The sequence below is a fragment of the Lipotes vexillifer genome, unplaced genomic scaffold (assembly GCF_000442215.2).
Source record: "Lipotes vexillifer unplaced genomic scaffold, Lipotes_vexillifer_v1.1 scaffold584, whole genome shotgun sequence".
Lineage (NCBI taxonomy): Eukaryota > Metazoa > Chordata > Mammalia > Artiodactyla > Lipotidae > Lipotes > Lipotes vexillifer.
The window spans coordinates 789058-804697 of NW_006783036.1; the positions used below are offsets into that span (position 1 = coordinate 789058).

The 15640-nt window shown below is 67.7% G+C and overlaps 1 protein-coding gene across 1 annotated transcript in view; it reads right to left on the minus strand.

Moving 5' to 3' along the window:
- Nucleotides 1-3018: 3018 nt before the first annotated feature.
- KIF26A (kinesin family member 26A) overlaps nucleotides 3019-15640 on the minus strand; it is a 38464-nt gene continuing 25842 nt past the window's right edge. The window contains exons 5-15 of the mRNA XM_007455587.1: nucleotides 15427-15616; nucleotides 10977-11189; nucleotides 10329-10422; nucleotides 9781-10043; nucleotides 9484-9667; nucleotides 9186-9348; nucleotides 8699-8861; nucleotides 5201-8075; nucleotides 4042-4247; nucleotides 3396-3546; nucleotides 3019-3200 (exon numbers count right to left, since the gene is read on the minus strand). Coding sequence (XP_007455649.1) covers nucleotides 3019-3200; nucleotides 3396-3546; nucleotides 4042-4247; nucleotides 5201-8075; nucleotides 8699-8861; nucleotides 9186-9348; nucleotides 9484-9667; nucleotides 9781-10043; nucleotides 10329-10422; nucleotides 10977-11189; nucleotides 15427-15616 — 4684 coding nt within the window. The remainder of the gene's footprint in view (nucleotides 3201-3395; nucleotides 3547-4041; nucleotides 4248-5200; nucleotides 8076-8698; nucleotides 8862-9185; nucleotides 9349-9483; nucleotides 9668-9780; nucleotides 10044-10328; nucleotides 10423-10976; nucleotides 11190-15426; nucleotides 15617-15640) is intronic.

Genomic DNA, 15640 nt, shown 5'->3' on the forward strand with positions numbered 1-15640 from the left:
ACAGGTCCGAGGGCTTGGATGGTCCCGATGAAAGGCCGCCCAGGCTCCCAGGCTAGCGCCAGGACAGGGGTTCCCGTCCAATAGAGCAGGCGCTGCCCTCCCGAGCCTACCCTGGCCTGTGGGAAGAGGGCTCCGCTGGCCCCAAAGGTCAACTGCCCCAGCCTGGGCCTGCTCCACAGAGACCCCCCCACCCAGGACAGGTGCTGGGGCCGGGGGCCCAGGAGGATCAAGGGCAAGAGGGGCCTCCTCGGTGAGAAGCAGGCTCTGGGCCCCTCAGTGACTGGGGGTCAGGTAGGGGAGCAGGGGTTTCTACGCGGAAGAAAGGGACCCACCCAGCGTGCCCCACGCACCATCCCATCCCCCACACAGCCCAGGTGAGATGGTGCAAGGCATGCTGGGAGCAAGAGCCCAGCCCTCAGAATGGATCCTGGGCTCACAGGCCAGCCCTGGTCCCTGAGCATGGAGCCCTGACCCCATGCAGCACCCTGGTCCCTCGGGATGGAAGGGCCACCGGGCCAGCACCTCCACACAGCAAGGTCAGACCCTGGATCACTGGATCCACAGACCCGGGGGTCTTCTCAGCCCCTCCCTTCAGACAACAGGTCCTGAAAGGATCTATCTCCCCATCCCACCCCAAGCCCCACCACACCTGTCCCAACCCTCCAGAACCCCCCAAATTCAGTGACAGAGAAGAAGACTTGGGAGGCATCAGGCTGTGGCCTCAGAACAGAGAGAGAGCCTGCAGGGTGGGGTGGGGGGTGCAGGGTCCCGGTGCCTCTCTGCCGACATGCAACCCCGATCCCAGGGGCCCCAAATGCCATCGACTGCACAGAGCAAGGAGGCAGCCCGGGGCGGGGGCTCGGTATGGGCGACCCTGGGGCTGGACCACGGGGGCCACACGGCCACCCAAAGGACCGGGACCGGGGAGGGTTCAGGGAAGCAGCTTGCAAACTGTTAAGTGCTCTCGGTCTTGGACCTGCTCTATCCCAGAGGGACACTCCTTGAGGCGAGGCCTCGTTTCACTTGTTAGCTCGTTCATTCATCCAGCGTGTGCCCCCGGGGCCCCACTGGGGTCCAGCCCTGTGCCCGATGAGGGGGTTCAGCCATGACTCAGACCCCGCCACGCCCCCGAGGGGCCCCATCGAGGCCGGGAGACAGGCTGAGACCAAACAGGGTGTGACGTGCCGGGTGGATGCAGCCCCGGGCAGCCAGGCCACCAGGGAGGGGCCCCGACGCTCGCTCGCCACTCGGAGAAGTCCCAGGCGTACGTAGGGGTTTGCGAGAGGCCCGGCTGGCTGGGAGGAGCCTCGAGGTGCCCTCGTGGCTGCCTGCGGTGGGGACACCCAGATGGGGCGGGGGCGGCAGCCAGGGAGCATCCAGGGCCAACGGGTAGGGCGGCCTGAGCACAGCAGAGAGGGGCGGAGTGGGGAGGGTGGCTGTGCTGGGTGGGGACCCCCTCCAGATCAGGGGATCCTGAACCTTGACGTGCCCGTGCAGTGTCTGCTCGTCTACCTCCTGGAAAGGCAGGTGGGGGTCTCCCAAGGGGTCACCATGGCCGCTGCCAGGATTTCCCCAGCTAACATAAGCTCTGGGAAGGCGGCCAGGAGCCCACCAGAAAATGCTGCTTCCCATCAGCCCAGTCCCTGCCCCTGGCTCCCTGCCTCAGGACCCCGAGAGCCAGGCAACTCGAGATGGAGTGGCTGGGGAGGGGGACAGAGAGGAGATGGGGGCTTGCATCCCAGCCTGCAGGAGGACCTCCTCCCGGTCAGTGCCTTCTCGCCTACAACGCTGGACCCTGCAGGGGACGCTGTAGGGTTTGTGGGCAGAGGGAGGGTCCCCTGCTGACCCCGAAGCCCTCTGATCCCGTGGATGCATCCCTCCAACGTTCTGCAGCCCCCTCGCCCCAGGACCCTCAGAGGACCGCACGCCCAGTGAACTCAGGAGCCGCGTGAACAACGGATGCATCTTTTATTCACAAATAAAAGCTGTAGCAAGATATTATCTACACATTTGTACAAAGGTTTGGACAACCCTAGAAAACACATGACGATCAGAAAACAGAACCCGTAGTGACGGGAACGTCCCGCTCGTCAGCAGGCTCACCCCTGGTCTACATCTGGCAAGAAGTGCCTCCGAGCACTCACCCTCGCCCTGCTTGGGGACCCCCCAGAAAGAGTCCGGCCGCAGTCACACCTTCCATAGAAAACCATAAAAACATAGATCATTTGTCTTCAAATTCTGACTGCAAATACCTCATTTATAGGCAAAACGATATAAAAATACGAACCTAACAGAACCTTTACAAAACCCTCCCCTCCCCCTCCCATTTGTGTGTGTGTTGGTTTGCTTTTTGCTTGTGGTTTTGGTAAGAATTCCTGCCGTGGAAGAAGGCGCCAGGTGCCTTCAGCTCAACCCTTGGGCGCCGCCCTGCCAGTGACCTCAGAACAGAGCAGGTCCTGGGGAGGGGAGGGTCGGCCATCCCCGCCTTGAAGACCCCACCGGCTCCATCTGCGCAGAGAACACACGCAGGCCGAGGGTATGGAGACCACCAAGGCGGGCTCTGCTGAGAGGAAACAGCTATGAAAGAAAAGCAACCCTGAATCCTAAACCAGAGCCCGGCGAGCCCGGGGCTGTCTTGCTACATGGAACTGCTTGGCTGTAAAGAAGGCGCGATCAGATCAAACAGTCGGGCCGGCGGCCCCAGCGCACCGTCTGCTGGTGTCTTGAGTCCTTAGCACCAAACGCGAAAAGGAGAGAAATCCAGTCCAAGGTTAAAGGCACTTGCGTTGCTGTCTGGGGGCGACAGTCTTCCCGTGTCCTGCTCACTCGCTCCTCCGTCCACATACTCGGCCGGCCCCTCCCCTGCCTCACGCTCCATCGCCTCCAAGACCCGTGGGTCCCCACTGGACCCTCCACATCCTCGTCCCTCCAACCCCTGCCACATCCTCGCTCCGTCCCACGTCCCGTCCTCGAGCCCCCGACACCCCCGTCCCCTCCCCCGTGTCCCAGTGCCCAGCCTCAGACGTCCACCTCCTGCGGCCCCGGGGCAGCGGCAGCGGCGGCGACGCTGATGTCGAAGCAGGTGACCATCATGACGCGGGCCTTGCACAGATTCACGCACTGCTCCAGGGCAGCCGTGGCGCGCTCCAGGGCTGCCAGGTACTCGGCCGACTCGGGCTCCAGCTCCGGGTCCACCTCGACTAGGGATGGACGGCAGACCGCTGGTCAGGCCGGGGTCCCCGCAGGGCCCAGGAAATGCTTCTCTCCCTCCCAGCCTCTGGGTCCCCACCTGGGGCGGGGTCAAGTGGCTGGACTGGGGACACAGGTGGGGCACGGAGCCTGGGGTCCTGCACCTGCGCCTCCCGGGGTATGGGGGGATGAGCGGGGAGACTCACACTGCTCCAGCCAGCGGCCGGGCTCCACCATCAGCCGGCCCTGGGTCTCAGCCAGCTCCTCGCGGAGCGCCTCACGCTTGGCCCATACCTCCTGCAGCCGCTCCTGCCTACGCTCGGCCAGCCGCAACTTGGCACTGACGCACACCGGGCCCTGGGCGGCGGGGACAGCGGCGGGTGGGCTCAGGCACGGAGGACGGCCTGCTCCCAGGGGCTCCGTGAGCCTCGCTCCACCCCCCGGGCCCGGGCAGGCACACAGCGGGGCCTCAAAGGCGGGCAGGGGGTAGGGACCTGGGCCCCTCCTGCCCGAGGGGGCTCACGCCACGTGCTCCCAAAGCAGCCCGTGCCTGTCTGGAACCCGGGCCCAGGACGAGTGGGCACGGTGGTGGGAAGCACGCCCACACCCCGGCGTAACTCCAGGGCACGAGAGCGGTGGCCTCAGGACCCCTCCAGCCCCCCACTCGGCCCACAAGGGCCACTGGGAGATGCCAGGGGTTCAGGGCCGAGCAGGGCCTTTCCTACCTTCTCTGCGTTCTGGGAGGGCTGTGGACAAGAGGGCAAGGTGAGGTCAGTGGGCTGCCCTGCCACACCCCAGGGGCCCACCCTGCCCTCCCAGGACCACCTGCCCGCAGCCTGCCCCAGCCCCGACCTCAGCCGGGTCCTCCCTCGGGGGCAGGCAGTGCCGCTGCAGGCGCTCCACGTCATCAATCTCGTACACCTTGATCTCGAAGGGTTCCTTCAGCGAGCCAGCCAGGGGCAGCGGCAGGTCCACCCACTGGCCGGGGAGGCTGGGCTTGCGGCCCAGGGCAGCGGCATCGGGCAGCGGGGCCGGGATCAGCCGTCGCCGCTGCAGACCTGCAACAGAGAGCCGGGCGCTGGGTGAGCAGAGGCCGGACCCCAGCCCCCAGCCCAGGACCGAGAGGGGCGCCTGGCTGCGGTTCTGACAGGCAGAGCCCACGGGGGCCCTCCCAATCCTGAAATGCTCAGCCTAGCGCCGGCCAGAAACCCGGCTACCCCTGCCTACCCGGTGGAACAGATGGGCTCCTGTCCCCCAGCCCCTCCCCCAGCCTGCCTGGGATGGCCACACCCTCCCTACTGGACAGCAGCCTCAAGGTCACACCCGCCAGCCCTGGAGGCAGCCCTCCGACACCCTAAGGGGCCACGCTGCTTCCTAATCGCAACCGTCTCTACCGCAACCGCCTCGGGACAGGCTCCCAGGCCAGGCCTGTGCTTGTGGCACCAGCCACATCTCCCAGCACACCCCTCCCTGCTCCCCACGCTGGCCTCCTGCTTTCCCAGCCCACCTTCAGCCAGGGCGTGCCTCCCCCGCCCTCCCGGAGGACATCAGCCAGTGGCCAAATCCCCCCAGCCACACACAGCATGAGTAACAGGCCCACCCTACCCGGGTCCCCAGAGACAGAAGGTCCAGGGGCTGGAGGCAGGAACAGCACAGCAGGGGGCTCCCAGGCAGCTGGGCACCAGCCCCGGGGAGGAACACCAGGCTTGGAGCCCCAGACCCAAGTCCTCTCCCGGCTCCCCACGACTCAGCAGGGTGCCCCGTGTGGGCCCACCCCTGCCAGCCCGCTCTGAGGGCATGGGGACCAGCCTCAGAGGCAGCGTGAGGACCAGAGAAGGGCACACGCTGGGTGCGTCTACAGACGGTAGGGGCTGCACACACCTACAGCCTGAACAGCCCCAGGCACGTCTGTGAAACCGTTGAGGGCCGCCTACGCTGGGATCCACAAAGGTGGTGCCCAGCTGTCAAGTGCAGCCGGGCCCAGGCCCTGCAGGGGCTGGGCCACACCCACCTGTGGCCCTCTTCTTGGGGGACTTGAGGCTGCGAGAGCGGGCGCCCGGGGACGCGGCCCCACTGTCGCTCATAGAGTCAGGGGCCGAGGAGGCGCTGCCGGTGGCCTCGCTGTCGCGCATCATGCTCTCGTAGCCGCTGCTGCCGCCGCTGTGGTAAAAGAGGGCCGTGCGGCCCATGGCGGGCGGCAGCTCCCCGCTCAGCACGCTGCTGTTGTCGCTGCCGTGGCCGCTGCTGTAGCGCTGCGGCCGCCGCGGGGCCGTCACCTTGCTGTACGGAGAGGGCAGCACCGGGCCCGCGGGCAGCCGCTCCTCGGACACGTTCACGCCACTGTCGTTGCCGCTGTCCGAGTCGGCCGAGCCCCACAAGGGGCCACTTCGGCCGTGGCCCCCACCGGCCGCCAGCTCGTTGACACGGCTGTGGGCGGCCCGGAGCGCCTGTTTGGTGCCCATGATGGTGCCCCGGCTGGCCTTGGCCCCAATGCAAGGCACCGCTCGCGGGGCGACCCTGGGGCCCGTCACCGGGCCCCCAGGGGTCCTGTCTGCCACAGGGGCCAGCGGCTTCACCGAAGCACACAGAGCCCTGGACCCGCCTGCCGCCGGGCTGCGGCCCTTGCCCCCGCTGGTGGGGGGCTTGGGGGCCCCCACGCCCTTGGCCGGGCTGCTCCTACAGGCAGGAGCGGGACCAGGCGTGGGGCTGGCGGGCGGCACACCCAACCTGGGCGCGGCCCGGGCCGGCCTCCCGGGGCCTTCCCTGGCCTTGGTGCTGCCATGCGCCAGGCCCTCCTCGCACCGCTCCAGAGACCCGTGAGTGGCGGGACGGCACCCTGCCTCTGCCTTGCCAGCCCGGGCCTTCAGGCTGGACGTGGCCCTGGGAATGGAGTGGTCGGCCCGGCCGCCAGGCCTGGTCTCCCCCTCCCCTCGGAGGAAGGCGGCAGCCCCAGCCCAAGCCGGGCTCCCAGCCTGGGGAGGGGCCGGCGCCGGGCTGTTCTTGTGCTCCAGGCTGGACTTGCGCACCGGCGGGGCCGGGGGGGCCGCCCCCCCGCCAGGCCGCGGGCAGAGGTCCCCTTTGGAGGCCACACTCTTCTTGCTGCTGGAGGTGGCCTTTGGGCTGCCCAGGCAAGCCGCTGCCTCGGCCGAGGCGTCCCCGAAGGATGTGGAGGGTGTGGTCACACCCAGCGTGGTGGCTCCCCTCTGCAGTGGTGGGATCTGAGCCACGGCCTCTGGCCTGTGGGCTGCCCTGCCCACCTCACAGCCGTCCACCACCCTCCGGGCACAAGCCAGCATCGGGGCCAGGCCGGGGGCCCTGCTGGCAGAGGCCAGGGGCAGCAGGCCACATTCATCCACCCGGAGAAGCCAAGGGTCCTCAAAGAGGCCTCCAGGGCCAGGCGGGCCCGGGGCCAGGCGGGGACAGCCCACACGACCGGCCGCTGAGGTGGTCCTCGGTTTGCGGGGAAGGCTGGAGTGGATAGTTGGTGCTGGGGCGGCCCCCCGTGGAGACGCAGCGTGGGGCTCCTGGCCAGGTCGGCTGGCAGCTGCCATGGCCTCCTCCATGGGACAAGGAATCCGGGCGGGGCTGGGACTGTCCGGTCTGCCCTGCTCTGAGAACGGAAAGCTGCTGCCCTCCAAGGAGCCATCCAGGATCGGGGAGCCCAGAGGGTCAGGCCCCGCTGGCGAGCCGGGGCTGAAGGGGTCTGGGCTGGCCCGCGAGGGAGGCCGCGGGGCGGGGCCGAGGCTGTCGGCTGTGCACATGCTGGCCTCGCTGAGCCACGAGCTGATGGAGGAGCCGAGGCTGCCGCCAGCCGCGGCCGCCCCGTCCGGGGCCGCACCGGGCGCCTGCGAGGTGTACGCGTCGAACTCGTCGTTAATGCTGCTGATGATGCTGACTGGCCTCGAACCCGAGGCCAGGGCCTGCAGGGAGCAGTCGCTGCTGAGGCTGGCCAGGCTGGAGGGGCGCCCAGGGCCGGCCAGCCCCCCCAGGGACAGCTCCTCCACCAGTGTGAACACCAGCTCGTCCTCGCCGTTGAGCTCCACGGGCTGCTGCAAGGTGACCGTGGTGGTCAGCAGGCCCCGCTCCAGACACTGACCGCGTGCGGTGGGGCGGGGGCAGCCCTCCTGCCCGCTCATGCCCACGGGGGGTGTCCGTACCACACCCACACCGTCGGCTCCCCCAGGCTCCTCTGGGGCCCCGCCAGCTTCCGGCTGCCGAGGCAGTGAGGGGGCCGGGCTGGGCAGCGGCCTCCTGCCTCTGCCCCCCGTGGCCTTATCCGGCACAGGCAGCTCGGGCCTGGCACTGCCATCCTCTCTCTGGTCACCACCAGCCTTGGAGGGCGCCAGGGCACCCCGATGTGTATCTGGGCCGGGGCTGCCGCGAGGCGTGCTGGCGGCCAGTGGGGAGCCCACGGCTTTCCTGGGGGCCGCGGCCTCGGGCAGCGAGGGCTTCCTGCCCCCGCGGGCCGGGCTAGCCTGGGCTCCGCTGGTGCCACCCAGGCCTCCTGGGGGGCCCTCGCTGCCGTGGATGCACTCCAGCCGCTCCTGCAGCTCCGCAAAGGTGCTGCAGCGGAAGTGGTCAGCGTCACGCGGGCCCCGGGAGGGGTGGCGGCGGCTCAGTGCGGGGATGATGGGCACAAAGTCGGGGGGTCCCTCGCTGTCCGTGAGCTCGCGGTCGGACAGCGCCGCCCCCCCCGGCCCCACGTAGATGACGGTGTCGCAGGACTGCTCACTGCTGGATGAGTAGTCGGGGTCGCCGGGCGAGCTGGGGGCCAGGCGGTCGGGGTCTGGGGCTGCAGAGCGCGGGTGGAAGGGTCGCAGGTGCGGGGGGTGGCGGGCACGGCCTTCCTCGCAGGAGCTGTCCCCACCCGAGGAGCTGGACGCGTACTGGGGACAGAGCAGGCCCACCTGAGTGGCCTCCCCGCCTGCCCTCCCTTCCCCCGCACCCCAGCCGCACACACCATGCTCCAGTGAAGGAAGTGACAGCACAGCCACCAACCGTGTCCCATCAGGCACTGGACCGGCACGGAAGGTCTCAGGCCCCGAACATAGCCGGACCTCCTCAGCAACTTCCAAGGAAGCGTTAAGCCAAGTCACAGGGAGGTGAGAACACGTGCCCTCAGCACACGGAGAGTAAGTGCAAACCCAGGATTCAGACCCAGGGCACCCCGGGGCGCCCCTAACTCCACCCTCCGGCCCAACAGAGGGCTGCCTGGGGCATGCCCTGCTGGACCAGGCCTGGGAGGGGTACAGGCGACGGGCATCCCTGACCAGGCTGCCCTGAGCACACACCTACCCCTGGGCCAGGCAGATAGAGGCCAGACAACCACAGCCCCAGTGCGAGCAGGTCCGGTTCTGCTTGGGGCGACCTCGAGCATGGGCCCCGCCGCCTCTGGGCAAGGCCATGTGGGCACAGCCCTGTGACCCCGGGACACGCGGGGCCCCAGCACCCCCACCATGCAGGCAGGGGCCCTGGGGAGAGGGAGGGGCAGGCGGGAGGCGGAGCCAACCTCGAGCTTCTTCCTACGCAGGCGGCGGAGGCGGGCGGCCAGCTGCACGGTGCTGAGCGTCTCGGCGTGGTGGGCGGGCACATCGGAGACGTGCGCGATCATGGTGGTGCGGCAGTTGGCGGTGGCCAGGGTCTCCCGCAGCAGCATGGTGAGTCTGTGCTCCCTGGGGGCCGGGGAGGGGCGGGGGTCAGGGGCTGAGGGCCCAGGAGGGATGCTGGGTGGGAGGCTGGGCGCGTGGGCTGCCGCAGGGCCTCTCGCTGGACCAGGGCCAGGCCTGGAGCCTCGGGGTCAGGGCTGACCCCCACCTCTGTTCCCCACGCCCTGGGCGCCAGGACCGCCCCCCACCAGCCCTCGGGCAGCAAGGCCCGTCAGGTGATGGAGGAGCAAAGAACTGAGGGGCTCAGGGACCACAGACACACTGGACACGCCTGACGTGGGCTGGGCTGGGCTGGGTCCCCAGGGCCCCGGCCAGGAGCCCACCACTCACCTGTAGGGCACGTGCTTGGCTCCGCTGACCAGGGCCAAGATGATGCTGCCCAAGGCCGACAAGGACAGATATGGCGGGCCCCCGGGGGCCTCCCCACCCCTGCCGGGTGCCCCCTCACAGCTGCCGAAGTCGATGAGGTGCAGGCGGCTGCGGCCTCCAGACACTGAAACCACAGGGCAGGAGGGTGAAGGCTCGGCCGCAGGGCACCCAGACCCTGCCCTGCGGCCCACGCCCGGGACACTCCTGCCGAGAGGGAGGGCGGCCGGACCCACACCACGCAGGCGCCGCGGCCACCTACTTCCGCCCCTGCCACACTTCTCCACACGGTACTGGTACACGTGCAGCGTGAAGAGCATGTGCGAGCTGCCCAGGGCGTCCTCGCCGCAGCCGGCCTGGCTGGAGCTGCGCGCAGCCAGCGCCGCGTCCAGGTAGAAGGCCGCCTTCTCAGCCGTGGGCGCCCGCAGCTCGCTCTGGTTCTGGAGCTGCAGACAGACGGACAGCGGGGACGGCGCCTGAGTGGCTCGGGGCCGAGCCGCCGCCCCCACGCGGCCCCCGAGCCCGCGGCCCTGCTCCCTGCGCGGCGGCCTCGGCGTACCTGCGCCCCGCAGACGGGGTCCTCCCGCAGGTACACCCCTGGGGACTGGGCGTCCTGCAGGCTGCTGGAGGCCACCTCGGCCAGCAGGTCCCGCAGGCTCTGGTCCCGGCCACACACCTCCACGGCCGAGACGCGGACGGAGAAGCGGGCGCCCACCCTCTCCTTGCGCTCGTCAATGAGCCTGAAGAGCCAGGAGATGGCGCAGGGCACGATGCCCAGGCTCTGGGGAGAGCTGTCCTTCCCGATCATGGTGTAGGACTTGCCTGGGGGCCAGCGTGACAAGCCCTCAGAGCCCAGCCAGACCCGGCAGCTGCTTCCCTGGCCCTGCCCGGGGCCCTCAGGGCCAACCTGGGGCCGCTGAGACCCCGGGGGCCTCTTCTGACCCACTCCGTGGCTCTACCTTCTAGGCCTACAGGGTTTCAGCTTCCTCTCCACAAGCCCCCCGCCCCAGGTGCCCACCTGCTGCCCATGTGGGATATGCCCACCCCCGACCCCACCCAGAAATGGCACCCAGCGACTGCAGAGAGGGGATGGTAAGGGGCATTTACCAAGGCTCACGTGGCCAAAGGAGAAAATGCAGCCATCGGCCCCACTGACCACCGACTGAAGCACGTCAGCCACTGTCCCCGAGCAGACCTCGGCCTGGGGGAGGGGCACAGAGTCAGGCAGCCACCGGCCTCCCGCCACTTCTGTCTCATCACGTGCAGACAGTGAGTCCACGAGGTGGCCGGGAGGGCGCCCAAGACCAAGGACACAAAAATCTCCACGTGGACACACGACACACACGGACCGGACATGGACACACACACACACACGCAGCATGAACCAGCCAGACACAGCTGACGGGCACACGCAGTGTGCACGCACACACACACAGAAGTCGGTGCCCTCGCGGCCACGCCGGGCACACACCATGCTGCATGCACGCCCGGCACACACGGGACGCACGCAGGAGCATCTCTGGGAAACAAAACACCACTCGGAAAGCTTCCATGGGGCATGGGCTCTGAAAAACTTGGCCTGAGAACCAGGTCAGGAGCTGGGTGGAGACACCACGAGGGCTGGGGAGGCCAGCGAGGAAGGGGAAACACAGCCGGCCTCCCCACCACCACCACCACCACCCCCACCCCCCACCCAGCCCCGGCTCTGCACGAGAAGGCCCCGCCCCCGCCCGAGGCCGCCACTGTCACCCTCACCTGCTCCGAGTCCTGGGGGAAGACGGCATCGAAGGCAAACATCTTGGGAACGGCAGCCGTGGTGGCGTGTCGGGGGCCCGCGCAGCCTGGGGGCCCCGTGGCCGGGTCATAGAGGGTCACCTGCTTCTTCCTCGGGTCCACCTTCAGGAAGGACGTGGACTCGGCCAAGCGCTGGGCCCCCTGCGCAGGCCAGATCCGCAGCATGACCTTCACCTGGGGAGGCGGGCAGGGCGGGCATCTGAGCGGCTGCTAAGTACAGGGCAGGAGGGGCTTCACGCGAGTCAGGACAGTGGGCCAGGCCCCGGTGTGGGGTCCCCGCCGCAGGAACGCGGCACCGGCACCCCAGCTCCAGGCCAGAGCGCCTCCCACATGAGGTCAGCCATGCAGGGAGAAAACGAGGGCCAGCGAGAGGAGAGGCTGGCCGGGAACAGAGCGCGTCAGCACAGCGCGGGGGGCACAGGGCGGAGAGAGGGCAGGACAGAGGGAGCAGACTCCAGCTGCCCCAGTGAGCAGAGAGACAGAAGGACGAGGACGGGACCCAGAGCACACCCCACCTCGATCTGGGGCTCCTCCGCACCCTCTCGCTGACTCCAAGGCAGAGCCAGCACCAAGGGAGCTGAACCCCCAAAGACAGGCCTCTGAGAGCAGGGTCACCCCACACAGGCACGCCCCAGGCCCGCCAGCTCCCCGCTGGACCAGCCACTGTGGCGACCCACCCCCCAGGCCTGCACAGGCTTCAGAAGGGGGAGGGAACACACTCAGAGAGGTCGACTGTCTCACCCGTGTCACACAGCCTGCCAGTGGGTCTCCTGAAATCCCAAACCCCAAATCTGAGGGCGGAGAGAGAGGGGCAAGCAGATCGGGGCAGCAAGGCCCGGCCCAACCAGACAGGAAGGCACAGGCCCCAGCCCCGCCCGCAGGGTCCCCTCAGAGCCCCAAGCACGCTCCTCTGAAGGTGTGTCCTCCACCCCTGATGCGGAGGACAGGGGCTGCCTCACAGCCGGGGCCTCCCCACACCCCCCAGCTCCTGACCTCGGGCTCCACGCACAGCAAGGCGCAGCCCCAAGGAAAGACAGCCGTGCACCGCGGCCGGGCAGGCCGAGGGGCGCACGGGCCGCATGGGCAGCTGACCCCCTGCTGAGGGGAGGGACAAGTGCCCCACACCCCGGCCCTCCACGTGTCTGTCCGGCCTCACCTCCTCCAGAGAGCCCTTCCTCCCAGCTCCCAGCCCCAAGCCAGAGGCCTTCAGAGCCCTGGGCACATCCTCCCGTGTCTGCACCTCTGGCAGTGGGCGGGCAGGAGTGTGTGGAGTGAAGGAAGGACAAACACGTGGAGGGGGACGGGCCTGACGCCTGCGGTGCCCTCGGGGAGAAACGGGATCTGGTGCTTCTGACCCCAGAGCCGCTCGGAACCCCAAGGACACCTGGGGAGACTCCAACCCCTCAGACACCTGTGGCAGGACTCCGGGTGAGCAGGACGCCAGAGGCAGTCCCACCGGCACAGAACCCGGAAGGAAGAGGGCGGGATGATCCCAGAGGAGACGGGAATCCTGAATCCCCAGACCAGGGGAGATGGTGGAGAGACGAAGGCTGGGGTGGGGGCCCGGGGTGGGGACAGAACAGAGCTGGACAGGGCTCGGCTCGGCTCGGCTCAGCTCGGGGCCCGGCAGGCCGCCCGGCAGGCCACCAGGCAGCCTCTGCCACTGTGAGTCCCCCAAACACAAAAGCAGATGCAACGCTTGCCTGTGCTCCCTACCCACGTTCATGCCAGCTCCTGGGGCTGGACTACCAGCCCCAAGGCCCTCAAGGGAGCAGAAAGCTCAGAGGGGAGGGAAGCCAGGAACCAAGATGCAGGAGCCCAGAACAAGCGACACTGCAAACACCCGCAAACCCGCACGGACAACAAACACCCTGGGCCGCACATCTTGTGTGTGGCCAAGGGGGGACGAGTGCTGACAGTGCAAGCCACCCTGGGGGAGGGGCCCTCCCAGGAGAGGGCACCAAACTCCAGTTTCCGCTGGAGGACACCGCCCTCCGCTCTCCGGTGAAATCTCCGATTTCTCCAGTACAGTGTAAATCAAATTACCAGCCTCATCTCAGAGCCAATATTTTTCACGGGTTTAATTGCAACTGACAGATACATAACTCCGGCGAAATTGGTTTACCGTGGGTAGTTCGCACGAGGCACCATCTCCGTCCCTTCGGCATGTGGCAAATTGACATGCAAACTCACGCCACGTAAGGAGAGGGGGTCCTCCGGGGAGACGCGGAAAGACATACTTTTCTATGGAGCTCCTCCGAACCTGGGCTCCATTAGCCGAGAATCGATTCTCTTATTCCCCGACGACATGAACAAGACTATTTCATTTCCAAACGCCACTGCCAAGCAGATGAAAACGTGCACTTCCCAGTAATTTTGGGCAATTTTTTTTCAGCTTGAACTCCTGGCCGCTTCAGGAGCCAAATGGGTTCTGCGGATTGGAGAGCGTTCCCGGCGGGGAGGGGACATCGCGTGCGCCAGCCCCACGCCACGCGCCACTGTCCCAGCTAAATGCCTGGGTCACTGTCTGCAAGAATCCTTTCATTACCGCAGGGAAATGACAGGGTCTTTGCGCCACACAAGCACGTCTCCCCCCTAAATGTTCAGATATTGCAAAGCCCCGCTGAATAGCTGCCAGGTAGGGAAAAAATACATTTTGCATAAAAAGGGGCTTCCACTCCTAAGAGACAGCCCAGGCAGTCCTGGGGGGAGGGGCTGTCTTCTTTAATACCGCAAGATGATGAATTATCTTAAGTGGCACATTAATGTCAGGAATCGAGTGTAATCTAACTTTCTTTCCTCTGACAATATTAAATGCCTTTCAGGAGGCATTTCTAACTATGTGCTATTCGTGCAAATAACATGCAGGGAGCTGGGGAGGGGGCTCTGGGGGGCCCGGTGAGAGGACCAGGGCGGGTGGCCACGGGCTCCCTGCCGCAGGGGACCAGGGCACAGCAGTGGTCTGCCGGAGAGAGGGGAGGAGCCCCCGCCCTGGAACACTTGGGTGGGGAGCCTGGCCCCAGGGGGACGGGGAGGCCTGCTGGAGCCCCAAGTAACACGGCGGCAGTAAGAAAGCAGGGTCTGCACCACGAGCCTCCTCAACCCTCCAGCCACCCAGCCCCCACCCCAGACGGGCCGAGTGACCAGGCCCAGAGTTGCTTGGAGCCCCTTCCCCACGGCCAGCTCGCGGTGTCCTCCCTCTGGCCCCGGCACTCCCACCGCCCAAGCAGGGCCCAGATTCCGCACTTCACAAGCTCCCGGGGGACATGTCTACCTCCGTCTCAGGGAGTGGTGGTGATGGGGTGAGGGAAGGCTTCCTGGACGTCCGGACACGGGGACTGACCTCCGGGAGGCCGAGCACAGAGGCTACAGCAGGAGGGCCAGGGGGAGGGTGGGGTGGCAGCCTGGGGAGCAGCTCGGGCCCGGGCAGGGTACATCAGACCCCTCTGCAGACCCGTCACTAGGAGCAGAAGCCCCCTGGGGCGTGTCCTAGGCGGCAGGACAGACTGAGTCCAGGGGTGCGTGGAACCCGCCCCCCCAGCTCTGCAGGGGTTGGGCCTCGGGGCACTGGAAAGGCTGGACCCAGTGCCCGGTGGGCAGCCGCCACTCTCGGGGAGGGGCAGAGCGGGCAGAAGGCCAGGGAAACGCGATGGGGTGCACGCTCAGGGTTGGGGTCCTGTCCTCACCCCAGAGCCATGTGGCCCTGGTGACAGGCCCAACCCCGCTGTGCCTTGGTCTCGCACCCTCCAGAGGCACAGAATCCCCCACTAATGCACTCACACAGAGCCACACAGGCAGGTCCCGACCCAGACCTGGGGAGCGGTCACAGGCAACCCAGATGGGACCAGGACAGAAACCGGTCTCGGCCAAAGGCCACAGGAGCCAGGAGGCAGCCAGCCTGTGACTGGGCGAGGCCCTCTCCACTCTGGGCCTGCTTCCCCGCCTGAAACCCGTAGCGCCCTGACTCAACTGCTCCCCCGCTTCTCAGGTCAGGCTGCGGCTGGGGTTTGCCCGGACTCTGGACAGCTGAGGGATCCCACCCCTGCCCCCCGGACCCACTGAGGGCAGCACACCAACAGAGGCGAGGCAAGGGGGCTCCTGGGGCCAGGCCCCACCCTTGAGTCCCGGGAAGCCCTGGCCATCCCGCCCCACACTGAGACCAGCCCGTGCCCCTGGGACCCTCCCACCCACTCCCTGTAGGCCCACCACCATCTGCCAGGCTCCCTGCCGCCACCTGGAGCCGTCAAGGTGGGCCTGGGCCTCCGTCGCCCCATCTGTACACTCACCAGCCTGGTCCAGCCCAGGAGAAGGAAGCATCCCCTCCATCTCCCGCACCCCATCCCGCAGCTGCCCAGACACCCCAGCCTCGTGCCACCCCCCAGGGTCACCCCCAAGTCAGGGCAGGGCCTACCTTTCCGACACTGCTGGGGTTGTCCTTGGCCTTGGAGGCGGCCCTGAGCAGGCAGGGGGGCACAGGAGGCGGCCACAGCTGCAGGACCCCACTGAAGTCCGTGGGGTAGGTGGAGGCTCCTCGGGCGGCGGGGGCCGGCGGCGGGTGGGGCTTCTTGCGCTTGGAGGCCAGGCTGAGCTTCTGGGCAGCCCTGGGGAGGGGAGGGGTGGGGAGG